The sequence below is a fragment of the Oryctolagus cuniculus genome, chromosome 7 (genome assembly GCF_051225735.1).
Source record: "Oryctolagus cuniculus isolate XC-2025 breed Fujian yellow rabbit chromosome 7, ASM5122573v1, whole genome shotgun sequence".
NCBI lineage: Eukaryota > Metazoa > Chordata > Mammalia > Lagomorpha > Leporidae > Oryctolagus > Oryctolagus cuniculus.
This window is the reverse complement of record NC_142873.1, coordinates 138,511,028-138,532,619: the sequence shown is the minus strand read 5'-3', so window position 1 is coordinate 138,532,619 and position 21,592 is coordinate 138,511,028. Positions and strand designations below refer to the sequence as shown.

At 57.9% G+C, this 21,592-nt stretch overlaps 2 protein-coding genes across 7 annotated transcripts in view; both read right to left on the bottom strand.

The window, feature by feature from the left end:
- Positions 1 to 1,866: 1,866 nt before the first annotated feature.
- On the bottom strand, positions 1,867 to 7,506 carry SMIM12 (small integral membrane protein 12). Its single transcript, XM_008273713.5, has 2 exons — positions 7,398 to 7,506; positions 1,867 to 2,787 (listed from the first exon to the last, which is right to left on the bottom strand). The coding sequence occupies exon 2, from the start codon at positions 2,780 to 2,782 to the stop codon at positions 2,504 to 2,506; it is 279 nt and encodes a 92-aa protein (XP_008271935.1). The 5' UTR covers positions 2,783 to 2,787; positions 7,398 to 7,506; the 3' UTR covers positions 1,867 to 2,503.
- Positions 7,507 to 12,875: 5,369 nt separating this feature from the next.
- The window catches only part of DLGAP3 (DLG associated protein 3), a 68,987-nt gene continuing 60,270 nt past the window's right edge, over positions 12,876 to 21,592 (bottom strand). For all 6 annotated transcript variants that reach the window (XM_070078782.2, XM_089301045.1, XM_070078783.2 and 3 more), the window contains 4 exons: positions 15,541 to 16,025; positions 14,699 to 14,790; positions 14,297 to 14,440; positions 12,876 to 13,758 (listed from right to left, as the gene is read on the bottom strand). In XM_070078782.2, coding sequence (XP_069934883.1) covers positions 13,540 to 13,758; positions 14,297 to 14,440; positions 14,699 to 14,790; positions 15,541 to 16,025 — 940 coding nt within the window. In that variant the 3' untranslated portion in view covers positions 12,876 to 13,539. The remainder of the gene's footprint in view (positions 13,759 to 14,296; positions 14,441 to 14,698; positions 14,791 to 15,540; positions 16,026 to 21,592) is intronic.

Here is a 21,592-nt window from a genome sequence, read left to right as displayed (position 1 = left end):
TGGCCCAGCCCCTGGTGCTGCTGCCATGTGGGTTGTGAACCAGTGGATGGAAGATCTGTGTCTCCCCTTCTCTCTCTGTAACTCTGCTTTTCAAATAAATCTTTTCTTTTGTTATTTATTTATTTATTTATTTTGACAGGCAGAGTGGACAGTGAGAGAGAGAGAGACAGAAAGGTCTTCCTTTTTGCCATTGGTTCACCTTCCAATGGCCGCCGCGCCGCAGCCGGCGCATCGCGCTGATCCAGTGGCAGGAGCCAGGTGCTTATCCTGGTCTCCCATGGGGTGCAGGGCACAAGCACTTGGGCCATCCTCCACTGCACTCCCTGGCCACAGCAGAGAGCTGGCCTGGAAGAGGGCAACCGGGACAGAATCCGGCGCCCCGACCGGGACTAGAACCCGGTGTGCCGGCGCCGCAAGGCAGAGGATTAGCCTATTGAGCCACGGCGCTGGCCAAATAAATAAATCTTTCTAAAAAAAATATTCCTACCCCCACCCGTTACCACCACCAGGGGCTTAGGGGAGAGAGACCCTCAGACTGGATGCAGGGCAAACACCTCCCTCTTTCAGAGGTAGATGCATTCTCACCAACGTTCACTACTCACATAGGGAAGACCTGTTTCATGAGGCTATAGGTTCTTCCGCCTCTTTCTGCCCTCTCTCCATTCCCCCTGCAACCTCCCCAGTGACCTCTTAGCAGGTACACCCGGTGTAAGCTCCCACACCCACTCGGAAGGCACTGGCTATACCTGTGGAGACCCTTATGACTGCTGATTCCCTCCAACAGGCAGGAAAGGCCTGCATTGGGGACGCTGTTGCAAGTGAACTTACTCTACAGCTCCACCTGACCAAGCACGCAGCTCCTAAAAGCAAACATGAGGACCACGTGGCAGGATGGAAAAAGATTCTAATAAGGAAAAACCGTGAACAAAGTAAACGCGCCACGGTGACATCTTTAAACTTTGGCGAGAATTAGTTAAAAAACCAGAATATGAACCATGGCTGTATGAGAGCACTGGGGGCGAGTGGCCTCTCATTAGCCCTGTCCCGCTCCCTCTCATGTGCAGGTGTGTGGGGAGCAACTGGGAGCAACTCGGACTAGACTAAGTTACTGGAATTAAGACTTATTCTATGCATCTGCTCTCCCACAGTATGGCGCTGGGAGAGGAGGAAACAGCTTCTACACAGCTGCCTCCAGTTCAACCAATAAACTGTAGGACCTGCTCCTGATTGGAGGAGAGCAGTGTACTCGGCATGTGGGTAGCAGAGTTGGGATTGGTGGAAGAGGACTATAAAGGAGGACAGAGACAATATGCACCGGGAACATCTATCTGAAGGAACACCTGTGCAGCTCCCGAGAGAGCCGGCTGGCGGTGTGCCGCTCCCCCGCGGAAGTGGGGAAAGTGGCAGGGGGAACCGCCCTTCCACGGAGGTGGAAGGGATGGTAGCCAACCCGGGAAGAACCAGCAGCAAACCCGGGAAGGGCCGAGCAGACAAAAGAACAGCGCAGGGTCCTGTGTCGTTCCTCCACGAAGACGGGGAGCGACATAATGGTGCCGTGACTCGGATATGAAACCTAGGCAGGGTTTAGTGTCGTTCCTCCACGAAGAGGGGGAGCGACACAGGTGTTTCTGTCCTAGGGAAAAACTTGGGCACATGTCCACGCAGGAGCTCCACCCCAAGTCAGATCTGGAAGGTGCTACCGGCTCTTGTTAGCAGGGTGAAAGGCTCCGGGAACCTGTGCCTCTGGAAGCTGGTGCAGTATCACTGGGAGACCCCAGCCAAACGCCAAAGCCATCCCGTCTGGAAATGCTAGCCCTGGCTAACTCCTAGGGAGACCCAGACACAGCGAAGGTAGGATCCCAGCGATCCGGTTCTCAGACGCCACTTTAATCGTGTTTTGTACTACACAGTGATGGGGGGTGGAAGATGACGATTGTTTTCAAGTGAATTCACTAGGCACATGTTCCTCCAGCCCCAACGTAAACAGCCTGGGCTTTCCTTCCCAGGGAAATCCCATTCCCAAGCACACAGGACAGGATTTCAGGAAGAATGAGCACAAAACAGGGCGAACAGGACAAGGGGGCCAGGTCGACTTCTGATTCTTCCCGGTGCAAACCAGGACTACGCTTGTAGTGTCTCCTGCAGGCAGCACCCAAACCCCAGCCCTTTCCCCGGAGTCCAGGCCGCTGCCCCAGGGAGACACAGTCCCTATGCACCTCACACACTCCTCCCCTAGTGCTCCCATCCGCTCAGGACCTGAGCGCGTGTGGCCCCCACGCAACAGAGGCAGCCGTGGGCCAGACCCTTCAAGGGCCTTCCTCTTCGCTGGCCCCGCCCTGCCTGCCTGCCCAGGAGGGAGCAGACAGTGTGGTGTGGCTGCGGGGGTGCGGGAGGGGCCGAGGAAGCAGCAAAGCAGATCAGCTGCGCAGGGTCTGGGGCCCGGGCGACAGAGCAGCAGCCCAGCCCCGGCCTCCGAGAGGGGCGCAGCGCCCCGCGTCCCCCATCAGTTCTTCTCGGGGCGGTTTCTGTTCAGGACGGCTTTCGGGGCGAACTCCAGCTTGTCCTTGAGGCTCAGCACCTGCGTGTGGTCCTTGCCGAGCAGCTCGTCCAGCTTGCGCTCCTCCCGGCGCTCGGAGATGCTCTTCTCCTCCTCCGCAGGCTGGGGCGCCTTGCCCCGGATGAACCATTCCAGGTGGTAGCCCACGGCCCCAACCACGAAGGCCACAGGAAACGTGACATAGGGGGCGTAGGTCCGCACCACGGTCCAAAGCACAGGCCACATGACATCTGCAGAGGTCACAAGGCAGCGTTAGGGAGGCGCCAGCACCCCTCCCGCTGCAAACAGGGACGACCCCCAGGGCGCTCCACCTGCCAGGAGGCCATGCACAGCTAACTGAGCGCCCACCCCCACTGTGGAGCAATGCAAGCGTGCATCTGGCTTTACCCAACAGCTGGGCCCCAGGAGTCCTGCATGGGGCTGCAAAAGATTCAACTGTCAGGGCAGGGGGAAGAATCTGTCTGGTGCGCTGTTCTCTTGGACAACTCTGCACCAGTGTGTGGCAGTGTCCCCACAACGCGACCTCCGAGCCTCACCTTGTGGAGCTCCGAGCCTGCTGCTGGCTCCAAGCCCTCCCTCGACAGCTCGTCAACATTTCGGGCGTTCTCCGCCCTATGGCATCTCTCCGTGAGCACTGCCCGCCGCCCTCTGCCCACCACAGGTCCTCCCACTGTCACCTCCTGGCTCCATGCCTGTGAAAAAGGAGCTTCTTTCCCCCGGCCAAGCATAAGCAGCGCAAATAGCCAGAACGGTAATCCACACCCAGCGACTCTGGATTTGAGATAGGAAAACTGGCAATGCTTTTTGCCTGTTCTTAACTTGGTTCTACCACTGTGGCCACCTATACTTCACAAATCTGCTGGCAGATTTTTTGACAGGCAGAGTGGACAGTGAGAGAGAGAGACAGGTCTTCCTTTGCCGTTGGTTCACCCTCCAATGGCCGCCGCGGCCGGCGCGCCGCGCTGATCCGAAGGCAGAAGCCAGGTGCTTCTCCTGGTCTCCCATGGGGTGCAGGGCCCAAGCACTCGGGCCATCCTCCACTGCACTCCCTGGCCACAGCAGAGAGCTGGCCTGGAAGAGGGGCAACCAGGACAGAATCTGGTGCCCCAACCGGGACTAGAACCCAGTGTGCCGGCACCGCAATGCGGAGGATTAGCCTATTGAGCCACGGCACCGGCCCTGAGCTGCTTTCAAAATACGCTATCTTCAACCAAATCCATTTCCTCACTTTTACATATACTCCTGAACACACCAAAGCGTTCTCTGAACACCCCAGCATTAGAAGTCTGTGAAAACCACTTCCTAGCCACGGAGGGCAGGGGGAGACTGCCCTGCTCCCGAACCAAAGTGGGACAAAGCAGACGTGTCCAGTAGAGAGAGAGACAGAGAGAGAGACACAGACACAAACACAGAAAGACACACACACACACACCCATTATCATTATTAACAAAGATCACTCTCAATTATCTTAACAATGACAGCTAAGGACTTCCTGGTCCTAGCACTTTACATACAATGTCTCCTTTAATCCTCCTGTCTACCCTGCCAGGGAGAAGGCACAGAGTTAAGTAACTTGCCCAAATGAAGTCCAACTGAAAGACCTCTGTGATTGTGCAACTCTCCAACGTCACTGTCTCTGGACTAAAAAGAACAATCAATACCTCACCAGGGACAGGTTTTGTGTGTCTTGTTCCAGTTCTCTCTGGAGGAATCCCAGTGTTCTGTGGACCACTGTGGGTGGGGGTGAGCCTGCAGCAGCCCTGGTTTCCTCTCCTGGTCCTTGGAGCCACCCAGGCACTGCGCTGACTACCTGCACCTGCACCTGCACAGTCACAGTCACCTGATCCTCCCAGCACCCCTGTGGGGTAGGAGTTGCTGGCGTGGACTCTAAGGCCACAAAATCTCAGGTGTTGTTACTTAGCCCAAGATCACCAGAAGCCACACAGCCTCTGATTTTGACCCCAGGCCTCTCCAACTTCAAGACCTGTGGTCTTGTGGTGGAAAGAACATACTGCAGACAGGAATATGGTTTCTGTCTAAATTCTGAACTTAAAACTTCCGCAAGTCTTTTCCTGTCAGCCTGGCATTTCATTACCTACAAGAGCTTCCTGCTTTTGCAAACTCTGTGATCATTCTAAGAAATCTGTTTAATCCTAACATGCAGAAGCTGTTAAGAGCTTAGACACCTTTGAAGAACCCCAACCTAACACGCCTCCCATTTTGGCGCAGCAGGTTAAGCAGCTGCCTGGGATGCCAGCATCCTATATGAGCGCCACTTTGGGTGCTGCCTGCTCTGCATTTTTTTTTATGATTCATTTATTTATCTGAAGGACAGAGTTACAGAAAAAGACAGGGGGCTGGCAATGTGGTATAGTGGGTAAAGCCACCATCTGTGGTGCCGGCATCCCATATGGGCGCTGGTTCAAGTCCCGACTGCTCCTCTTCTGATCGAGCTTTCCACTATGGCCTGGGAAAGCAGTAGAAGATGGCCCAAGTCCTTGGGCTCCGGGCTCCTGGCTCCTGGTTTTGGATCGGCTCAGCTCTGGCCATTGCTGCCATCTGGGGAGTGAACTAGCAGATGGAAGACTCTCTCTCTCTCTCTTTTCTCCCTGCCTCTCTGAAACTCTGCCTTTCAAATAAATAAATCTTAAAAAAAAAAAAAAATCCTTCTCCCATGTTATTTCCCACCTTCTAAGCAAATCCTCTCTATAAGCAAAAACTTTTCCTAAACAGCAACTCTCTTTTCCAATCTTTTATTTATTTATTTTTTTATTTTTTGACAGGCAGAGTGGACAGTGAGAGAGAGAGACAGAGAGAAAGGTCTTCCTTTTGCCATTGGTTCACCCTCCAATGGCCGCCGCAGCTGGCGCGCTGTGGCTGGTGCACTGCACTGATCCGATGGCAGGAACCAGGTACTTATCCTGGTCTCCCATGCGGGTGCAGGGCCCAAGCACTTGGGCCATCCTCCACTGCACTCCCTGGCCACAGCAGAGAGCTGGCCTGGAAGAGGGGCAACCGGGACAGAATCTGGCGCCCCGACCGGGACTAGAACCCCATGTGCCAGCACCGCAAAGCGGAGGATTAGCCTAGTGAGCTGCGGCATCGGCCTCCAACCTGTCTTAAAATATCTCCAGCATGGCTTTTCTTTTCTATCCGCCATCTGCGGTGGGCCCGCCATCAGGATGCAGACCTACGTAAAAGCCCTTCCGGGGAAGACCACCATGTTCAAGGTTGAACCCTTGGATACAACAGAAAATGTAAAGGCCAAAATCCAGGATCAGGAAGGGATTCCCCCAATCAGCAAAGACTGATCTTTATGGCAAGCGACTGGAAGACGGATGGACTTTATCTGCCTACAGCATTCAAAAGGAGTCCACTCTTCACCTTGCACGGAGACTGTGGTGGTGCCGAGAAAAGGAGGTGGTCTTAGAGCACGCCCAAGAAGGAGAAGCACGAGAAGTCCTCTAGTACTACAAGGTGACGAGAATGGCAAATCAGTCGCCTGCGCCGCGAGTGCCCTTTGCACGAACGTGGCGCTGGAGTGTTTGTGGCCAGCCACTTGCAGACATTACTGTGGCAAATGCTGTCCGACCTACTGCTTCACCAAACCAGAAGACACGTAATTGTACATGAGGAGTCAACAAAGGATGTTAACAGGGGCCAGCACTGTGACATAGAGGGTTAAAGCCCCAGCCTGCAGTGCCGGCATCCCATATGGGCGCCGGTTTGTGTCCCGGCTGCTCCTCTTCCGATCCAGCTCTCTGCTATGGTCTGGGAAAGCAGAATGAGATGGCCTAAGTCCTTAGGCCTCTGCACCCACGTGGGAGAACCAGAAGAAGCTGCTGGCTCCTGGCAACAGATCGGCTCAGCTCTGGCTGTTGCGGCCATTTGGGGAGTGAACCAGTGGAATGGAAGATCTCTCTTTCTCTAACTCTTTTAAATAATAATAATAAAAAATACGTTAACATAAAAACATACCAAGTATGGTTCACAACTAATCTCTCACATGCAGCACAAGGCCTCTCTCCCAATTCAGTCATTCCATTCATGTATCCCACACTTACAACCAGCACTGTGCTGGCTTGCTCGTCTGCATTTCTCAAGACACTCTAGGCTCCCAGAGGGAAAAGACCATGTCTGCCAGCCCCACTGTGCCCTACCCGCTCCTCCGACCCCTCACACCCCCGCCTGGCACAGAGTGATCCTCGATCACGGCTTGTTGAGGGGAAGGAGGGCAGCCCGAGCAACTCATCAGAGCTAAAACCACAGCAGCCACCCAGACACCGTCCCTGAAAAGGTGGCGAGAACCCAGCCCCTGCTGGTGACAAGACGCTAGACGCTCCATCATCATCATCCCCAGGGTACCAGGAGAGGTGTCGTGGTTGGGGACATACAGGCCAACCGGTTGCCGGGAAACCGCTCTTTATGTCTGGCCCACGGAGGCCCTAGAGACCCCCAAGTGCTGCCAAGGGCAAAGGAGGTCTGAGAAGGGGCAAGAATTAACCCTGGGAGTCATCCGAGCCCGGCCGGGGGCGTGGGGGAGGGGGCGCGGACGGGGCAAGTGAGGTCAGCGCCCAAACAGCTCCCCTAGGCCGCCAGTCAGCCCCCTGTCCTCCCTACAGCCCCGTCGCGTCCGTCCTCAGCCCTGGTCGCAGAGGACCAGCCGGGCTCCCCAACTCGGCAGCGCAGCGCCGGGAAGAGGGAGCCGTCAGGCCGGGCCACAGCCGGAGCGGACACTCGCCATACCCTCTCCCTGACGGCCTGAACTGGCGTCACGGAACTGGCAGCCCTGGCAGGTGCTCCAGCGAAACGACCCGCTCGCCGGGACCGCGCGCTCACCTGCGGCCCAGCCCGCACTCCTCGGTCCAGCCCCCAGTCTCCGCCCGCCAGCCGGGAGCACGGACGTCGCCGCTCCCAGCGGCCCCCGGGCCGCGGGCCCCGTGACCCCGCCCACTGGCCGCCGGCTCCCTCGGAGCCCAGGGATTGGCTGAACTCTAGCCACAGGCCGGGAAGAATCCAGGCCTCCGCAACGGGATTCCACTGAGCTGAGGCGGTCACAGCGCCCCCTGGTGGCCGGGAGGTTTCCCAGTCGCGGCGCCACGTGTTTTCCTCGTGGGAGAAAAGTGACAGGTCATCCATTTATTTATTCAACTGAGGTTTATTACGCGTCTTCTGAGACCTAGGTCTGGGCACACAAAAAGCCAAGACTATGGTCCCTGACCTCAAGAAGGGCTCCCTTGCGAATGACAATCTAGTGCTTTAGAATCTTTGGATCCAGGCTTTCCAGCTAGGTGACCTTCGGAAGAATGTTCATTATATTCATTCTCCTGTGGGAGCCTCCCCGGGCTCCTCCGTGTAAAGGCGGGAACGCCCATTTCGCAGGAATGGTGCAAGGATTACATGAGATGATGTATTAAGGTGCTGTGCCAGACTCAAAGCAACCAGGGAAACATGACCGTTACTGTTCTCTGTAAAAAAAAAAAAATCGAACTACAGTAAAACCTGTCTTACATGACCCCCTCGGGTTAAATATTCACGACCTCCTTTGCGTCTCCACTGTGCACTGTACAGACAATTATTTTATAACATGCAGGGAAAAAAAACCCTTGCCCAAGCTCCCCCGTGCTCCCCCGTGGGCCTGCCTCCCTGCCTTCCTCCCTTCCTTGCACTTTTCTCGGCCTGGCATGTGAGGGAAGCGCCACAAGATGCCGGAAGCTGGAATTAAAGGATAAGCTTATTTTGCGGCAAGGACTGTTTGAAGTCCATCACTGTGGCGTGGATATTAGCGTGGGCACTCCTCAGAGGCCCACGTGGTAAAGGCTTGGTACGGACAAGACAGACACTCAGCCCGATTACAGCACTGGTGGGGGGCCCCTCTGGGAACTGATCAGGTTGGATTTGGTTGCCGGGGTGCTGCTCCCATGACCGAGTCGTGGCTTCACAGGGGGAGCCACGGATAGGTGCTTGCTCTGCCATGTGATGCTTGGCACCGCCTCGCGACTCTGCTAGCGAGAGCACCATCGCCAGACACCAAGCCAGTGGGGCCGCCTGACCTTGGACTGAGAACCTCCTAAACCACGACCCAGAATAGACCAGAAGCTGTTTGTCTTAGGTATTTCATTGTAGTCATGGCAAGCTGAGTGATGCATTCATGCATAGCTTTTTCAGCGTGCGTGTTTCCCATGAACTTTCTAAACTGTCCCCATGTTTACCGTTGGTAACATACACTAGACCCCCAGATTCTCCATCCACCCCAAACTGGTGCACGAGGCTATGCCTCATAGATGCTTGAGCACCTACCTGGAGTGCCCCTCCCACCTTTCTTAACCAGAGCCGCTCTGCCTCCCCTATTAAGGGTCACCTGCACAGGAAGCCTCTCCAACTGCATTACTTCATTATGGTGAAGAGTCCAAATCTAGGGGCCGGCGCTGCGGCATACTAGGTTAATCCTCCACCTGCAGTGCCGGCATCCCATGTGAGTGTTGGTTCAAGTCCCGGCTGCTCCACTTCCGATCCAGCTCTCTGCTATGGCCTGGGAAAGCAGTAGAAGATGGACCAAGTGTTTGGGCCCCTGCACCCGCGTGGGAGACCTGGAGGAAGCTCCTGGCAGCAGCCTGGCCCAGCTCTAGCCGTTGCCGTCAATTGGGGAGCGAACCAGCAGATGGAAGACCTCTCTCTCTCTCTGCCTCTCCCTCTCTCTGCATCTGTAACTCTGCCTCTCAAATAAATGAAAATTTTAAAAAACTTAAAAAGAAAGAAGTGTGTACATGGAGCACAGAGGAGGAGCTTTGGCCCAGCCAGGAGGCATCAGCGAAAGCTCCCTAGGGGCGCCGGTACGGAGCCGAACCTTGAGCACTGTCTGCCGGTTCCCTCGGGCAGAACGGAGTGGAGCTCAGGAACACACTTAGAAAGCAGAAAGCCATGGGTTCAAATCCTGGCTCTGCTCTCCGCTAATTTCAGAAAAGCTATGGACGCTCTTTGTTTTAGAAAAGAGAGTAATAGTACCCAGGCCCTAGGCGTGCTGCGTGAAATCACCTAACTGTATACCATGCCTGGTGTAGTGCCTCGCACTCGGTAAATTATTACCACCATGGTGAGTCTTCCCCAGACTCAGTCCTCCTTCTGCAATGCCTGATGCCCAAGTACGGTGTTGCAGTCACTAAACCAAAAGCCTGAGCCACACCCTCAAGGCCTGGCCCCTCTCACCGTATTGCCCACACCCAGCTTGGCACAGGGGCCTCCCACGTCTCCCAATGTCAACATCGGTCCCCAGACCACATCAGCAGCTCCCCCGGGGGTCTCCCGGCCTTCTCATCGCTCCCTCCAGTCCATTTCTGTTGGTTCTGCCGGTCAAGGGAACTTGCAAAGCAGGCGGACTCCAGGGCAGACAACCTCTCACCTCCGTGGGTTCTGTGCCCCACCCCGCCCCCGCACACACCACCCTGCGTTCTCCAGTGCTGGCTGAACAAACCAGGCCGCGCAGCGGCCTTCCCAGGCCTCTGCCCAGGGTGCTGCCCTTGCCTGTCCTAAAGGTTCTGCCCTCTCTTCCACGACAGCAAAACGCTTGGGCATCGTGCGAGGTCCAGCGCACAGGCAGAGTTTCCCCAGACTGCCTGTCCTCCCAAACGCACGATGACACGTCACTGCCACTGGAGCAGCGTTAGGAGGTGATGAGGCCATCCGAGGGCTCTGCTCCCATGGCTGGGGTTGGGGCCTCCATACAAGGGCGAGTCCAGCCTCGTCTCGGCCTCTTCCACCCTCACACCTTTGCCAGGCGAAGGCCCGTGCCAGATGCTGGTGGCACCTGGGTGCTGTACTTCTCCAACCCCAAGCCAACAAAGTCCTGCTCACGGTAAATTGCCCGGTCTGTGGCTTTCTGTCTTAGCAGCACAAAATGACCTAAGGCACTGCGTGAACAGAGGCTCCCTTCTCTTCTCCTCGCCCCTCTGGGAAAGTAGGTCTCCCTTGGTACCCCCACTTTCTGTATGCCCGGCTGTGGCCACACCAAGAGCACTCAGAGCACAGAGATGGTGCTCATCTTTATTTCTGCGGCTCAGCACAACTGAAGGAGGCGCCCCCATCAGCCGCACCTGGGGACACTGCAGACCTGGTGTGGGCAACAGGACAGCCACAGGGTTACAAATGCTGCCCTGTTCCTCCGTGCACTGCCTGTATACCTCCTGCACCCAGAAAACCTGGCCCCCTTCCAAGAAGACAAAGATCAGAAAAAACTACACAGAGGACTAAACTCCGAGCCAGCCACTGCCCAGCTTTGGGATTTGGGAGCAGCTGTTCGCATCTCCAAGCCTCAGTCTGCTCATCTGTGCAGGGGGTGAGAACACCTGTTTCCTGGAATGGCTCTGACATCGTCTAGTTCAAGCCTCACCTGTGTCCTGCTCTGAGCGATGAGAGTCCCAGAGTTGACGCGGTCCAGCCAAGGATTCCCCTGCCAAGCGTACGGGAAACAGACACTCCAGGAATCCGACGGACAGTCATCCAAGCGAGGTATTCTCAAAGCCGGCTGCCCACCAGAGCCCCCTGGAGCACTTGTTGAAGACCCACTCAAGGGGTCTTTAACACTGTCTCAGACCAGCTCCAAGCTGACCGGCTTCTGGAGATTCGGGTCACAGGGAGCCCCCTCATCGGAGTCTGTGTTCCAGCAGCTGCTTCTCAGCGGCCTGGAAAACGCCTGTGCCAGTGGCTTCTGTGGCCCCCACGCCCTCCAGACCCAGGCCCACCCCCTCGGCGTGACCCAAACAAAGGCTGAGCCATCAAGTCGCTGTGCCTCAGTGCCCGCTTGCACAGCTGCTCCCTGATCTCAGAACAGCCCCAGCCCCGGCCCCAGCCCCTCTCCCACGGGTACTACACAGTCAGCCTCCTGGCCCCCACCCTTGTGTTTTAACTGCCCATTTCTCTCTTTTCCCCAGAGCACCAGAAACTACAGCCTGTTCACGACCATGTCCATGATGCCTGGCAGTGATAAACATTTGCTGAACAAATGAATGAATGAGAAGGGGACGGGCACTGTGGTATAGCAGGTTAAGCTGCTGCCTGTGGCCAGCATCTCATATGGTGCCGGTTTGATTCCCGGCTGCACCACTTCCTCTCCAGCTCCCTGCTGATGCACCTGGGAAAGCAGCAGTAGGTGGCCCAAGTGCTTGGGTCCCTGCACCCACATGGGAGACCAGGAAGAAGCTCCAGTTGTTGTTTTTTTCTTGGGGTGGGGAAAACCAGGGGATAGAAGATCTCTCTCTGTCTCTCCCTCTGTCTCTAATGCTTTCAAATTAAAAATGAATGAGGGCCGGCGCCGGGTTCTAGTCCCGGTCGGGGCGCCGGATTCTGTCCCGGTTGCCCCTCTTCCAGGCCAGCTCTCTGCTGTGGCCTGGGAGTGCAGTGGAGGATGGCCCAAGTGCTTGGGCCCTGCACCCCATGGGAGACCAGGAGAAGCACCTGGCTCCTGCCACTGGATCAGCGCGGTGCGCCGGCCACAGCGCGCCGGCCATGGCTGCCATTGGAGGGTGAACCAACGGCAAAAGGAAGACCTCTCTCTCTCTCTCTCACTGTCCACTCTGCCTGTCAAAAAAAAATTAATGAGAAGGTCTGGCTGAGCTAGAGTGGCCCAGAGGAGCGGGCACCCCCCCCACACAAGCCCTCCTCTCCAGTCTAGGGGTGACCCATCAACCCCCAGGGCTGGAAGGGGGGCTGTGTCAGGGCTGCCATCAACGCCTTTCCAGGCCTCAGCCCCGGATCCCCCACTGCGGACATGTCACCTATCTGCCCAGAGCCTTGGTTCCCTCTCCTTTGGCAAGGCACTGCCCCTTCGTGGGCAGCACTCAGCCTCGCCTGGCCCACCTACGAGCCAGCACCACTGGGGCCTGGCTGCCTCCCCAGGGCGGTTCTGGTCTTCGGACCCCCCTGCCCCACGGTGCCCACTCACAGGAGGCACCCGAAGGAAGACAATGCCACAGCACCAACCTCCACAGAGCCTGTGTGCTGCTGGCCGTGCCCTCGGGGAAGGAGAAACCAGTATTTGTTAAACCTAATAATAACCACACTCCCTGTTTATTGAGCACACACTCCGGGTCGGGCACTTCCCTCTGTGGGGGAATCCGGGAAAGACCAGGAGCCAGACAAAGAAACACAACCAGGGCTGGGGAGACGTTGACCCCTCCCCACTCTAGGAGGGCCCAGGTCCTGACCGTGGCCACCAACGGGCTCAATCCCCTTTCCCCCTGCTGTCCCTGGACCGAGAGCGTGGATCCTGTCTGGCCCCCCGGGGCACACGTGGCCTCCTCCGGAGAGAGCAGCGGTTTCAAGTGCAGTTCTGCCGTTTTATTTTTCCTGGGATACTCAAGGGGGTGTGGGAACAGCCACAGGTGTGGTGAGGGGAAGCCCCCATCTCCCCTCCCCAGCCGCTGGGAAAGGGGAGAGGCCCAGGCGCCCTGGTCCTGGGTTGGTCCAGCCACTGTGGTCCCTGGGCCCGGTGGGCTGAGGGCTGAGGGCGGAGCCCCGGGAGGGTGGGGCGGGCTCCTAGGCGGGGTTCGGGATTCTTCATAAAAAGCCACGAAGCTTGATCCCCACGAAGCCCAGCCCCGCGGGGTGGGGGGGTGGTGGAGGACATTGGAGGGTGGGGGTGGGGACGCAGAGCCCAGATGGGGGACCCGGCCCGGCCTGGCCCGTGGGGGTGGCAGAGATGGTGGCCGTGGGGAGGAGGTGGGGACGTAGCGTCGGACCGGAGGGAGGGGGTCCAGGTGGGGAGCGCAGGGCGGAGAGGCGCGGCCCCCAGCCCAGCCCGGGCGCCTTCGCGTGGGGTCAGGAAGGTAAAAAAACCCACGAGAGCGCGCGCCGGGCAGCAGGGCCGGGGCGTGTGGAGCCGGCGCGGCGGGCGCGCGGGGCGGCCCGGTTCACAGTGACCTCGACGCTGGGTGTACAGTACGGGTAGAAAACCGCGGGCCAGGCCGGGCCGGGCGGGCCGGGCCGCTCACAGCCTGGTCTGGGCCTCGGGGATGTAGATCTCGATGCTGTCCGCGCTCTCGGTGGCCGAGCTGTGGCGGAAGGAGGCGGCGCGCTTGGCCGCCAGGAGCCGCTTGCGCGCTTCCTGCCGCTGCCGGTCCACGGAGTCCAGGGAGCGCTCCTTCACCGGCACGCCCCGGCCCCGCGAGGGCTTCTTTGGTATCGGCGGAGGGACCTTCTTCTCCTCCTGCGGCAGAGGGGGCGGCCGCTGAGCCAGGGGCGCGGGCGGAAGGCCACCCTCCCACCCCAGAAGAGGGCGAACCCCTTGGTGGTCTGGCTCTAAGGAAACCCCCGCATCTGTCCTGGAAACAGGCGGAGCACGAGCGCCCTCTGGTGGAGAGTCCTCAGCCGCTTGCCTCACAAAGCTCGCTCCGGGGGTCCCCTACAGCCGGCCCAGGCAAGGCAAACGGGGGGCTCCTGCGCGCCCCTCCCAGGCGAGGTCCTGGAGGCTGCAGGGACGCGCGCAAGGCTCTGCCCTCGGAGCCTAGGCCGGAGCTGAGGGCCATGTGCCTTTCTGGAAGGTCTAGTTCGGCTCCCTCTGGTTCCACAGCTCAGGCAGTGATGTAAACGGCGAGGGGGGGGGGGGGTGTGGGGGGGAGGCAGGCCGACGACAAAGCAGGGCTGCCCTTCCCCCGCCGCCGCTGTGCACCTCTCTACAGAAAAGCAGTCTGTGGAGCCTGCCTCTTGGCCTGAGGAGACACCCCACAGCCATGCGGCACACCCACCTTAGGTTCCAGGAGTTTCCAGCTGTTGGCCTTGAGTTGCTGTAGCTCCAGGAACTTGAGGGTCACATCCTCGATGGAGAGCTGCAGGAGGTCCCAGAAACCCGCCAGGTCCTGGAAGGTGGGCACGGGGAACGCAGTGGGGTCCTGCGGCGGGGACAGAGACAGCCAGTGAGGACCGGAGAAAGCCCTTTCCCCATTGTCGGGCAGCTCGGCTGGGGGAGTGGGGTGGGGGCTGGGAGGCAGAGCGGTGAGAAGGCGCTGGGGCCTCTCCCTCGCCTGCACTAACACCAGGTCCTGTCCCCGGCCCCCAACACGGTCACCTTTGCAGCCTGGCCGCCAGGTCACTCTGGGTCACCCACCAGGCACACGCACCTGCTAGGCGCTGCTCCTATGGTCACTCACCATGCTCTGCTGACACAGCCGGAAGAACTGCTGAACCTTCTGGGACAGGAGGAGCTGTGTGCTGCCCACGGCACTGCGGATCTTCTCCAGGACTGGAGAGATAACAGGGGGAGGGGGATGGGGCCATGACCCGCCTCCAGGAGTGAGCCCCCGGCTGGCTGGCACCATCTTCTACCTGTGTCCTCAGTCCAGCCCCTCCCCCAGCAGACAGTACCCCCAGACCCTGATGCTGATTCCCCCCTAGGGCCCCGTTTACCAAGGACTCCAGCCTCAAGGGGACCCAGCCCAGCCTAGCCCCATAGCCTTGGCTGGGCCACTCATTGGGTAAACTGATCACAGTGCATGACTCCTTGCCTCAATAAGAACTATTAAGAGATTTCCCCTCCATGAGGCCTATCTTCCTACCCACCAGCCCAACATGGGGGTCCTATGGAACGACTGTTTCCCCTCAGAATAGATTGACAGAGAAGAGCCAGGCCCCCTCTACCCTCCCCACAACCAGGGCCTGGAGCCACTGCCTGGATCCTGCCTGGATCCTCATCCCAGGCCCTGTGGTCCCTTTGTCCTTATGGAACTGGCGACCTGCACGGGGTCATCTCCCAGAGCCCAATCCTCTTGCCTGGTCAGCATCCCCAGCCCTGAGCCCTGGCCGCTGAAGCTGCTCCCTGCCCCCTCTCAGGAGCTCCCAGCACATCCTGCTGCCAAGTGCACGGCCAGGCTCGGGTGCCAAGGGCCCAGACAGCCGTGTCGGCACACTCAGGGGACCCGCCACTGCGCTGCAGCCCCGCCAGCCGTAGTGCCTTGGCCCCGCACGCCCCACGAGGTCCCCAGAGCCCACTCACTCTCCTCCGGCAGCTCGTATTCCTCCGCCTCGCGCTCCATCTGCTGGCACCACTGTTCCAGCTTCTCCACCTCCGCCCGCAGCATCTTGAGGAACCACTCACCATCCCGGGGACAGGGCGACGCGCGGCCCGAGTCGGGGAGGCTGCGGGATCCGCGCTCCATCCAGGAGTCACGGCGGCCAGCCCCGGGGCCGGGGGCAGGGGCAGGGGCCGGGCCCTGGGACCCATCGGCCGCGGGCGGCTCATAGGGCAGCGGGAAGCCCTCGCGGTAGGCCCACTGGCCCTGCGTGTGGACCGTGCGGAAGACTGAGTAGGTGGGCGCCCGGGGCCCGGGCTGCGGCTCCGAGGCATGCCGCTGGAAGGAGCGTCCGAACTGCAGGGCCTTGTCTTCGGTGGCCACGGCAGCCAGGCCGGCCAGGCCCTCCAGCTCCAGGTCCGCCTGCACACCGGCTGTCACGCTGTTGGAGCGCTTGAACCTCGCCCGCCTGGGGAGAGAGGGCCCTGTCACCTCTGCACCCCTCCACCCCTCCCCGGGAGGTAACAAGGGCAGGAGCAGGGGAAAGACTCCAGGAAGCTGACGGACAGGAATCCAGGCCCTTGAAATGGATCAGAGCTTGCAACTGATGGGGACCTAATCCTAGCTTTCGGGAAGCCGCTAGACAAAAGTGATGTTCAAAATAGGTGACAACCGGTCCTCGGGACACGGAGGCTACAGCACATCCAAACAGCAGAGGCCAAAGTGCTGGAGCAGCACCGTGTAGAAGCAGCATTTTGGGGGTGACAGAGGGCCCGGGGGACGAGGGGTAGCTTACGAACGAATGCATCAGTATTTCACTACCATAACCCATGATGTGTCCATATTCGTCTACACCTGCTGTACCAGCTGTCTTCAGCCCTCCCAGGAGACACAGTCACTCAGCTACAAAGGAGCAGGGCCAGGGTGTGGGCTCTGCAGTGAAGCCCTTCGTACGGCGCCAGTTGTTATAACATCGTGGCTGGGCTGGAGTGGGCCTGCCTGCAGCCGAGAGGACCTGTCCCCCAGGGATCCCAGCGGCTCAGCCCAGAGCCCGGCCAGACCCGCTAAGCCAGTGCCAGTGGAGCTGAATTAAGTTGTTGGCAGGAATGACAAGAGGCCTGGAAATTTCTTCTCTTTGAGTTAATCATATGCAAATCCTATGCAAAACAGAAAGTCAATTGGCCTTGTTCATTTTATTCCCCCCACGCCCCCCCCAACCTGGGCTCCTTTCTATAAAGAAGTCGGTAGCCCCCAAAGATGCACAAGGTTGGGGCCAGACAATACCTTAGGAAGCACAGTCAGGATGTGGGGGGTGGGTTGGGGTGGGGGAAAGGGTAAACAGAAGTTTAAGGTCTGGAATTTCAAGAATCACAAAAGAAAGGCTCAGGAGTCCTGGGCTACCTCCGCCCCGACACAGAAGAGACAGGGGCTCCTGGAGCCAGCTGTGGGGGGGGCCTTCCCAGGGGACTCTCCCGACCCCATGACTTCCTATTGCTGCCCAGGCCTCCTCTCCCCGCCTGCCTGCCTGCTTCCCTGCAGCTGGCGGGCTGCCTGCTGGGAGCCTGTTGCCATAGAAACCAGGCCCAGAGGATGCTGCAGGACCCAGGGAAGAGAGATGCACTCGTGTGCAGTCTCCGCCCCCACCCACAGAGAGAGGAGACAGAACATGGCCTCATGGCCTCCCACATAGTCTTGACCTTGGAGTGTGCCCAGGTCAGGACTTGCGTCACTATCTGCCTTGACCATTGGACTGGCCCCCTTTCAGCGGCCTCTGCCTCCACTCAGTACCGGGCAAAGGATGAGCACTGGACTAGGGGGCAGGCCTGGGTTCTAACCTGACTGTGTCACTGTTACCTTTGGGAAGTCCTCCATCTCAGCCATCTAATGTGAGGGTATATGATATAGTATTATATCTACCATATACTTTAAATTACCACATGTCTATATAAAACTGTAAATTAATGGCCAAGGTATTGCCCTCTCGCTAAAATTATACCTTATACATTTTAAGGCGTGGGGCCCACCAATCCCCTTCCGATCCACTAATCTTCCAGAAGCCGAGTTCTGCCAAGGCATTCCCTGCTCAAAACTCTTCCATAGTTCCCCACTGCAACCAGATAAAGCTCAGACGTCCCATGCTAGCATTTAGCGGAGGCCCTTCGCCTCTTCCTCTTGACCCTCATCTCCCCGCCCCCCTTCTTGTCTCCAAAGAAATCTGCACCTGCTATTTACCTGCTAGCAGCGGTGTCACTCCCTTCCACTTCCTGCACAAGTCCCTCCTCCTCTGTGAGCCCCCTAAGTGGCCTGGCCACTCCTCAGCAATCTCCCCGCAACCAGAGGCAACCCCGCTGCCCAGTTCCGTGGTGCTCCATGGGGAGCACCTTGAGTGTCTAGCTACAGGGACAGAATGCACGGGGCCCCCTCTGAGCTCCAATTAGCCTGTGGCTCCTTCAGGGCGCCAGCAGCTGCAAACCACAGAAGTACAGACACAGTATACCTCCAACACACGTGTTACAGAGGAACTGATATTCCGGCTGGCTCTCCTGTTACCCCACTATACGTGCACCTGTCCCGCAGCACCACTGGATCTTCTGCCTCCTTTTGCCCATCCTCGGAGAAGTCCTGAGAAGGCCCATGCTCCACCTTGCTGGGAATGGCCACACTGCCTACAACAGAGGCACACCGAGCACCCCCGGCGTCACAGTTCTTAAGCAGATAGCTCAGTGAGCTCTCCCAGTGTCTGCTTCAAGGAAGACGTGGAAGAAGCTGAGGAGCTTCTGGGAGTACTGGGGGCACAGTCCTCACCAATGCTCCCAGCCTGGGGCCAGAGATCTGCACAGCACCAGCAGGTGTCGGTCAGCCCTGGTATAGGTGGTATTTAAAACTGGCGGTGTGGGAGCTGGCGCTGTGGCATTGTGGGTAAAGCTGCCGTCTGTAGCGCCGACATCCCATATGGATGCCGGTTCAAATCCTGGCTGCTCCACTTCCAATCCAGCTCTCTGCTATGGCCCAAATCCTTGGGCACTTGTACCCACATGGGAGACCCAGAAGAAGCTCCTGGCTCCTGGCTTTAGATCGGTCCAGGTCCAGCCATTTTGGCCACTTGGGGAGTGAACCAGTGGATGGAGGATCGATCGCGCTCGCTCGCTCTCTCTCTCTCTCTGCCTCTCCTTCCCTTTCTGTGTAACTCTTTCAAATAAACAAATAAATCTTAAAACAAAACAGAACAAAAAGCAGTGTGTGACAAGGTCACCCAAGTGAGCAGCGATGGAGCACAGATGCCAAGAGCCAGTGCCCTGGGGAAGACGGGCATTTCCGAGGCAGGTGGAGACCATGTTGTCCACAGAGGCGAGGAAGAAGCCGGCAGGAAGGGGAAGAGACCAGGAGAAAGTCATCCAAAGGCAGACAGGGGAGAGGAAGGTCCCGGGAAGATGTGAGCGGCCACCACGGGAAATGTGGCCAGATGAGAGTGAGGGCTGCCCGCTGACTGGCCATGTGGGAGCCACGAGTGATCAGAGCCAGAGTAGGCTGGATGGGATGTGGGGAAAGCAGCAGACGCAGTGGGTTGTCAGGAGGTGCTGAAATCTGGTCATCGCCTTCAAAGAACTTGGCCGAGAAGGGAGGATGGGAGAAGGACGTGCAGTTAAAGGAGTGACGTGGTTTGGGATGGTTGTCACGAGAATGCTGGCCACCCAGAGATTGCTGTCCTCAGCACCACCCACCCCCTCACACACACACACACCACCATCAGCAAGTTCCCTGCCATGGCACTAGGGGAGCTGCAGGTGCAACTCGGGATCCGACATGATGAGAATGGACTGGGTTACCCGGGTGTGTGCAATTTAATCACTCGGCCCTCACATGTGAGCAAGGGAGGAAAGCGAGTCAGAGGGGGAGGTGGGATGACAGAACCAAGCTCTGAGGACGGAACCTGCCCCTGCCGGCTGTGGGATGGAAGCCGGCCATACACCAGGGAGTGAGTGCAGGCAGCCTGTGTAACTGGGAAAGGGGACAAGACGGGCTCTCCCAGAGCCTCCAGGAGGGAGGCAGCCCAGTGCATCTCAGTTCAGACTTCTACCCTTGGGAAATGCATGAGCCTAATCTGCGTCGTATCACAGCACTGAGTGTGGCGATTTGTTATCGCAGACACAGGAAACCACACAACCTGATTCGGAGAAAAGAGACCAATAGTCCAAGGCACAACACAACGGATGTCCTCCAGGCACTTAGTAGGTGCTCAGCTAAGCACCTTGCTGGATGAAGCACACTCGGTCCCCACACACAGTCCCGTGATGAGGGTGCCTGTGTCACACCCCTTTTACAGATGAGAAAACTGAGGCTCAGGGCGGTTCGGTGGTTTGTTCAGCTGAAGCAGTTACCAAATTAATGCAGAGGCCCCTCATAAACCACTGCACTCCACTGCCTCTGCAGGCTGGAGAAGGTAAGGAAGCAAGCTGGGGGCTGGTGTGGGCACAGAGAGCGGTCCCACCCTGTGTGCGCAGCCGTCCCCGTGAGGCAGGCAGAACTGTCTGCTGGAGATCTGGGGGTGCTGAGGGGAGGCCCGACAGTGAGCAGCCTGAGGGGAGCCGGCTCAGCAGAGCCATCAAGCCCAGGTACTCTGGAGCCAGACCGCCGGCTGGAGCGCTTGTGCCTTGCCTCGTCGTCTGTCAGTGCGAACGCAGGCAGCAGCAGCTCCGGGGATCGCTGTGGATAATATCTATAGAGAACACACAACAGCACCTGGCCTGCCATTGTGTTCGCTCTCACGGGGAAGTGGGGCGGGCGGGAGTCTGTGGTTCCCGCTGAAAAGCAATGGATCCGGACAAACACGAGAGCGGGACTGTGGCACTGAGAACCCAGCTGGGCACTGCCGTTATTCATTACGATGATTGCTGTTGATCATTTCCATCTGTTCCCACACCACACTCTGCACAAAACCTCTTTTATGCTCCGTATCACATTGTATGGTGGTTAGCTATTTGCATATCTGTCTCCCTCACTAAATAGGGCAGCCCCTCACACACAAACGTTGGCTGGCTGGTTGGCTGGTTGCTTTTTGGAAGGAAGAATGGTAGAGACCAATAATTATCTCTCAACAGCCGTTCTCCCTTTCTTCCTTAGTAACAGAATCCCACAATTTTAGGCTGGATGCATGGCCGCTTTGGAAAATGATTCACCTCCCAATTTCCCCTATAATTAATTAAGGGTAGCCAAGTGGCTAAGTTTTAGCCCGGGGGACATAAGCAGAAATGGTATGTGCATTTCCAGAAAGTGTTCTTCAAAGGGTGTGTGTGTGTGTACTTACTGTCCCTGCCTCCTCCCTGAGGAACAGAATGCAGATATGATGGTTGGACCTCAAGCAGCCACCTTGGAACGTTAGACCACAGGCAAAGATCAAGGGCAGAGGAGTAATCAGATGGGAGGAGCCCGAGAGCGACACCGCACAGCACCCAGCAGCCTGATGGCCTCTCTTTAGACTTTGAAGCAAGAAAAAGAGACCTCCATCATGTTTAAGTCACTGCCGCTGGCGAGGTTTTCTGTAACCCAACACCAAACCTTCCCCTAATTTTATATAATTTTTTTTTTTTGACAGGCAGAGTGGACAGTGAGAGAGAGAGACAGAGAGAAAGGTCTTCCTTTGTTGTTGGTTCACCCTCCAATGGCCGGCGCACCGCACTGATCCGATGGCAGGAGCCAGGTACTTATCCTGGTCTCCCATGGGGTGCAGGGCCCAAGCACTTGGGCCATCCTCCACTGCACTCCCTGGCCACAGCAGAGAGCTGGCCTGGAAGAGGGGCAACCGGGACAGAATCCGGCGCCCCGACCAGGACTAGAACCCGGTGTGCCAGCGCCGCAAGGCGGAGGATTAGCCTACTGAGCCGCGGCGCCGGCCCTTCCCCTAATTTTAACAGGTGTATTTTCAAGGTGGTAAAGCTCAAGGTTTAGTCGCTGTTTCTCTTTGGCTGTGGTCTTCACAGACAGCTGTAAGCCCTGGCTGGACACTGGCTCCAGTTGTGCCTGGTCATGAATGTGTAA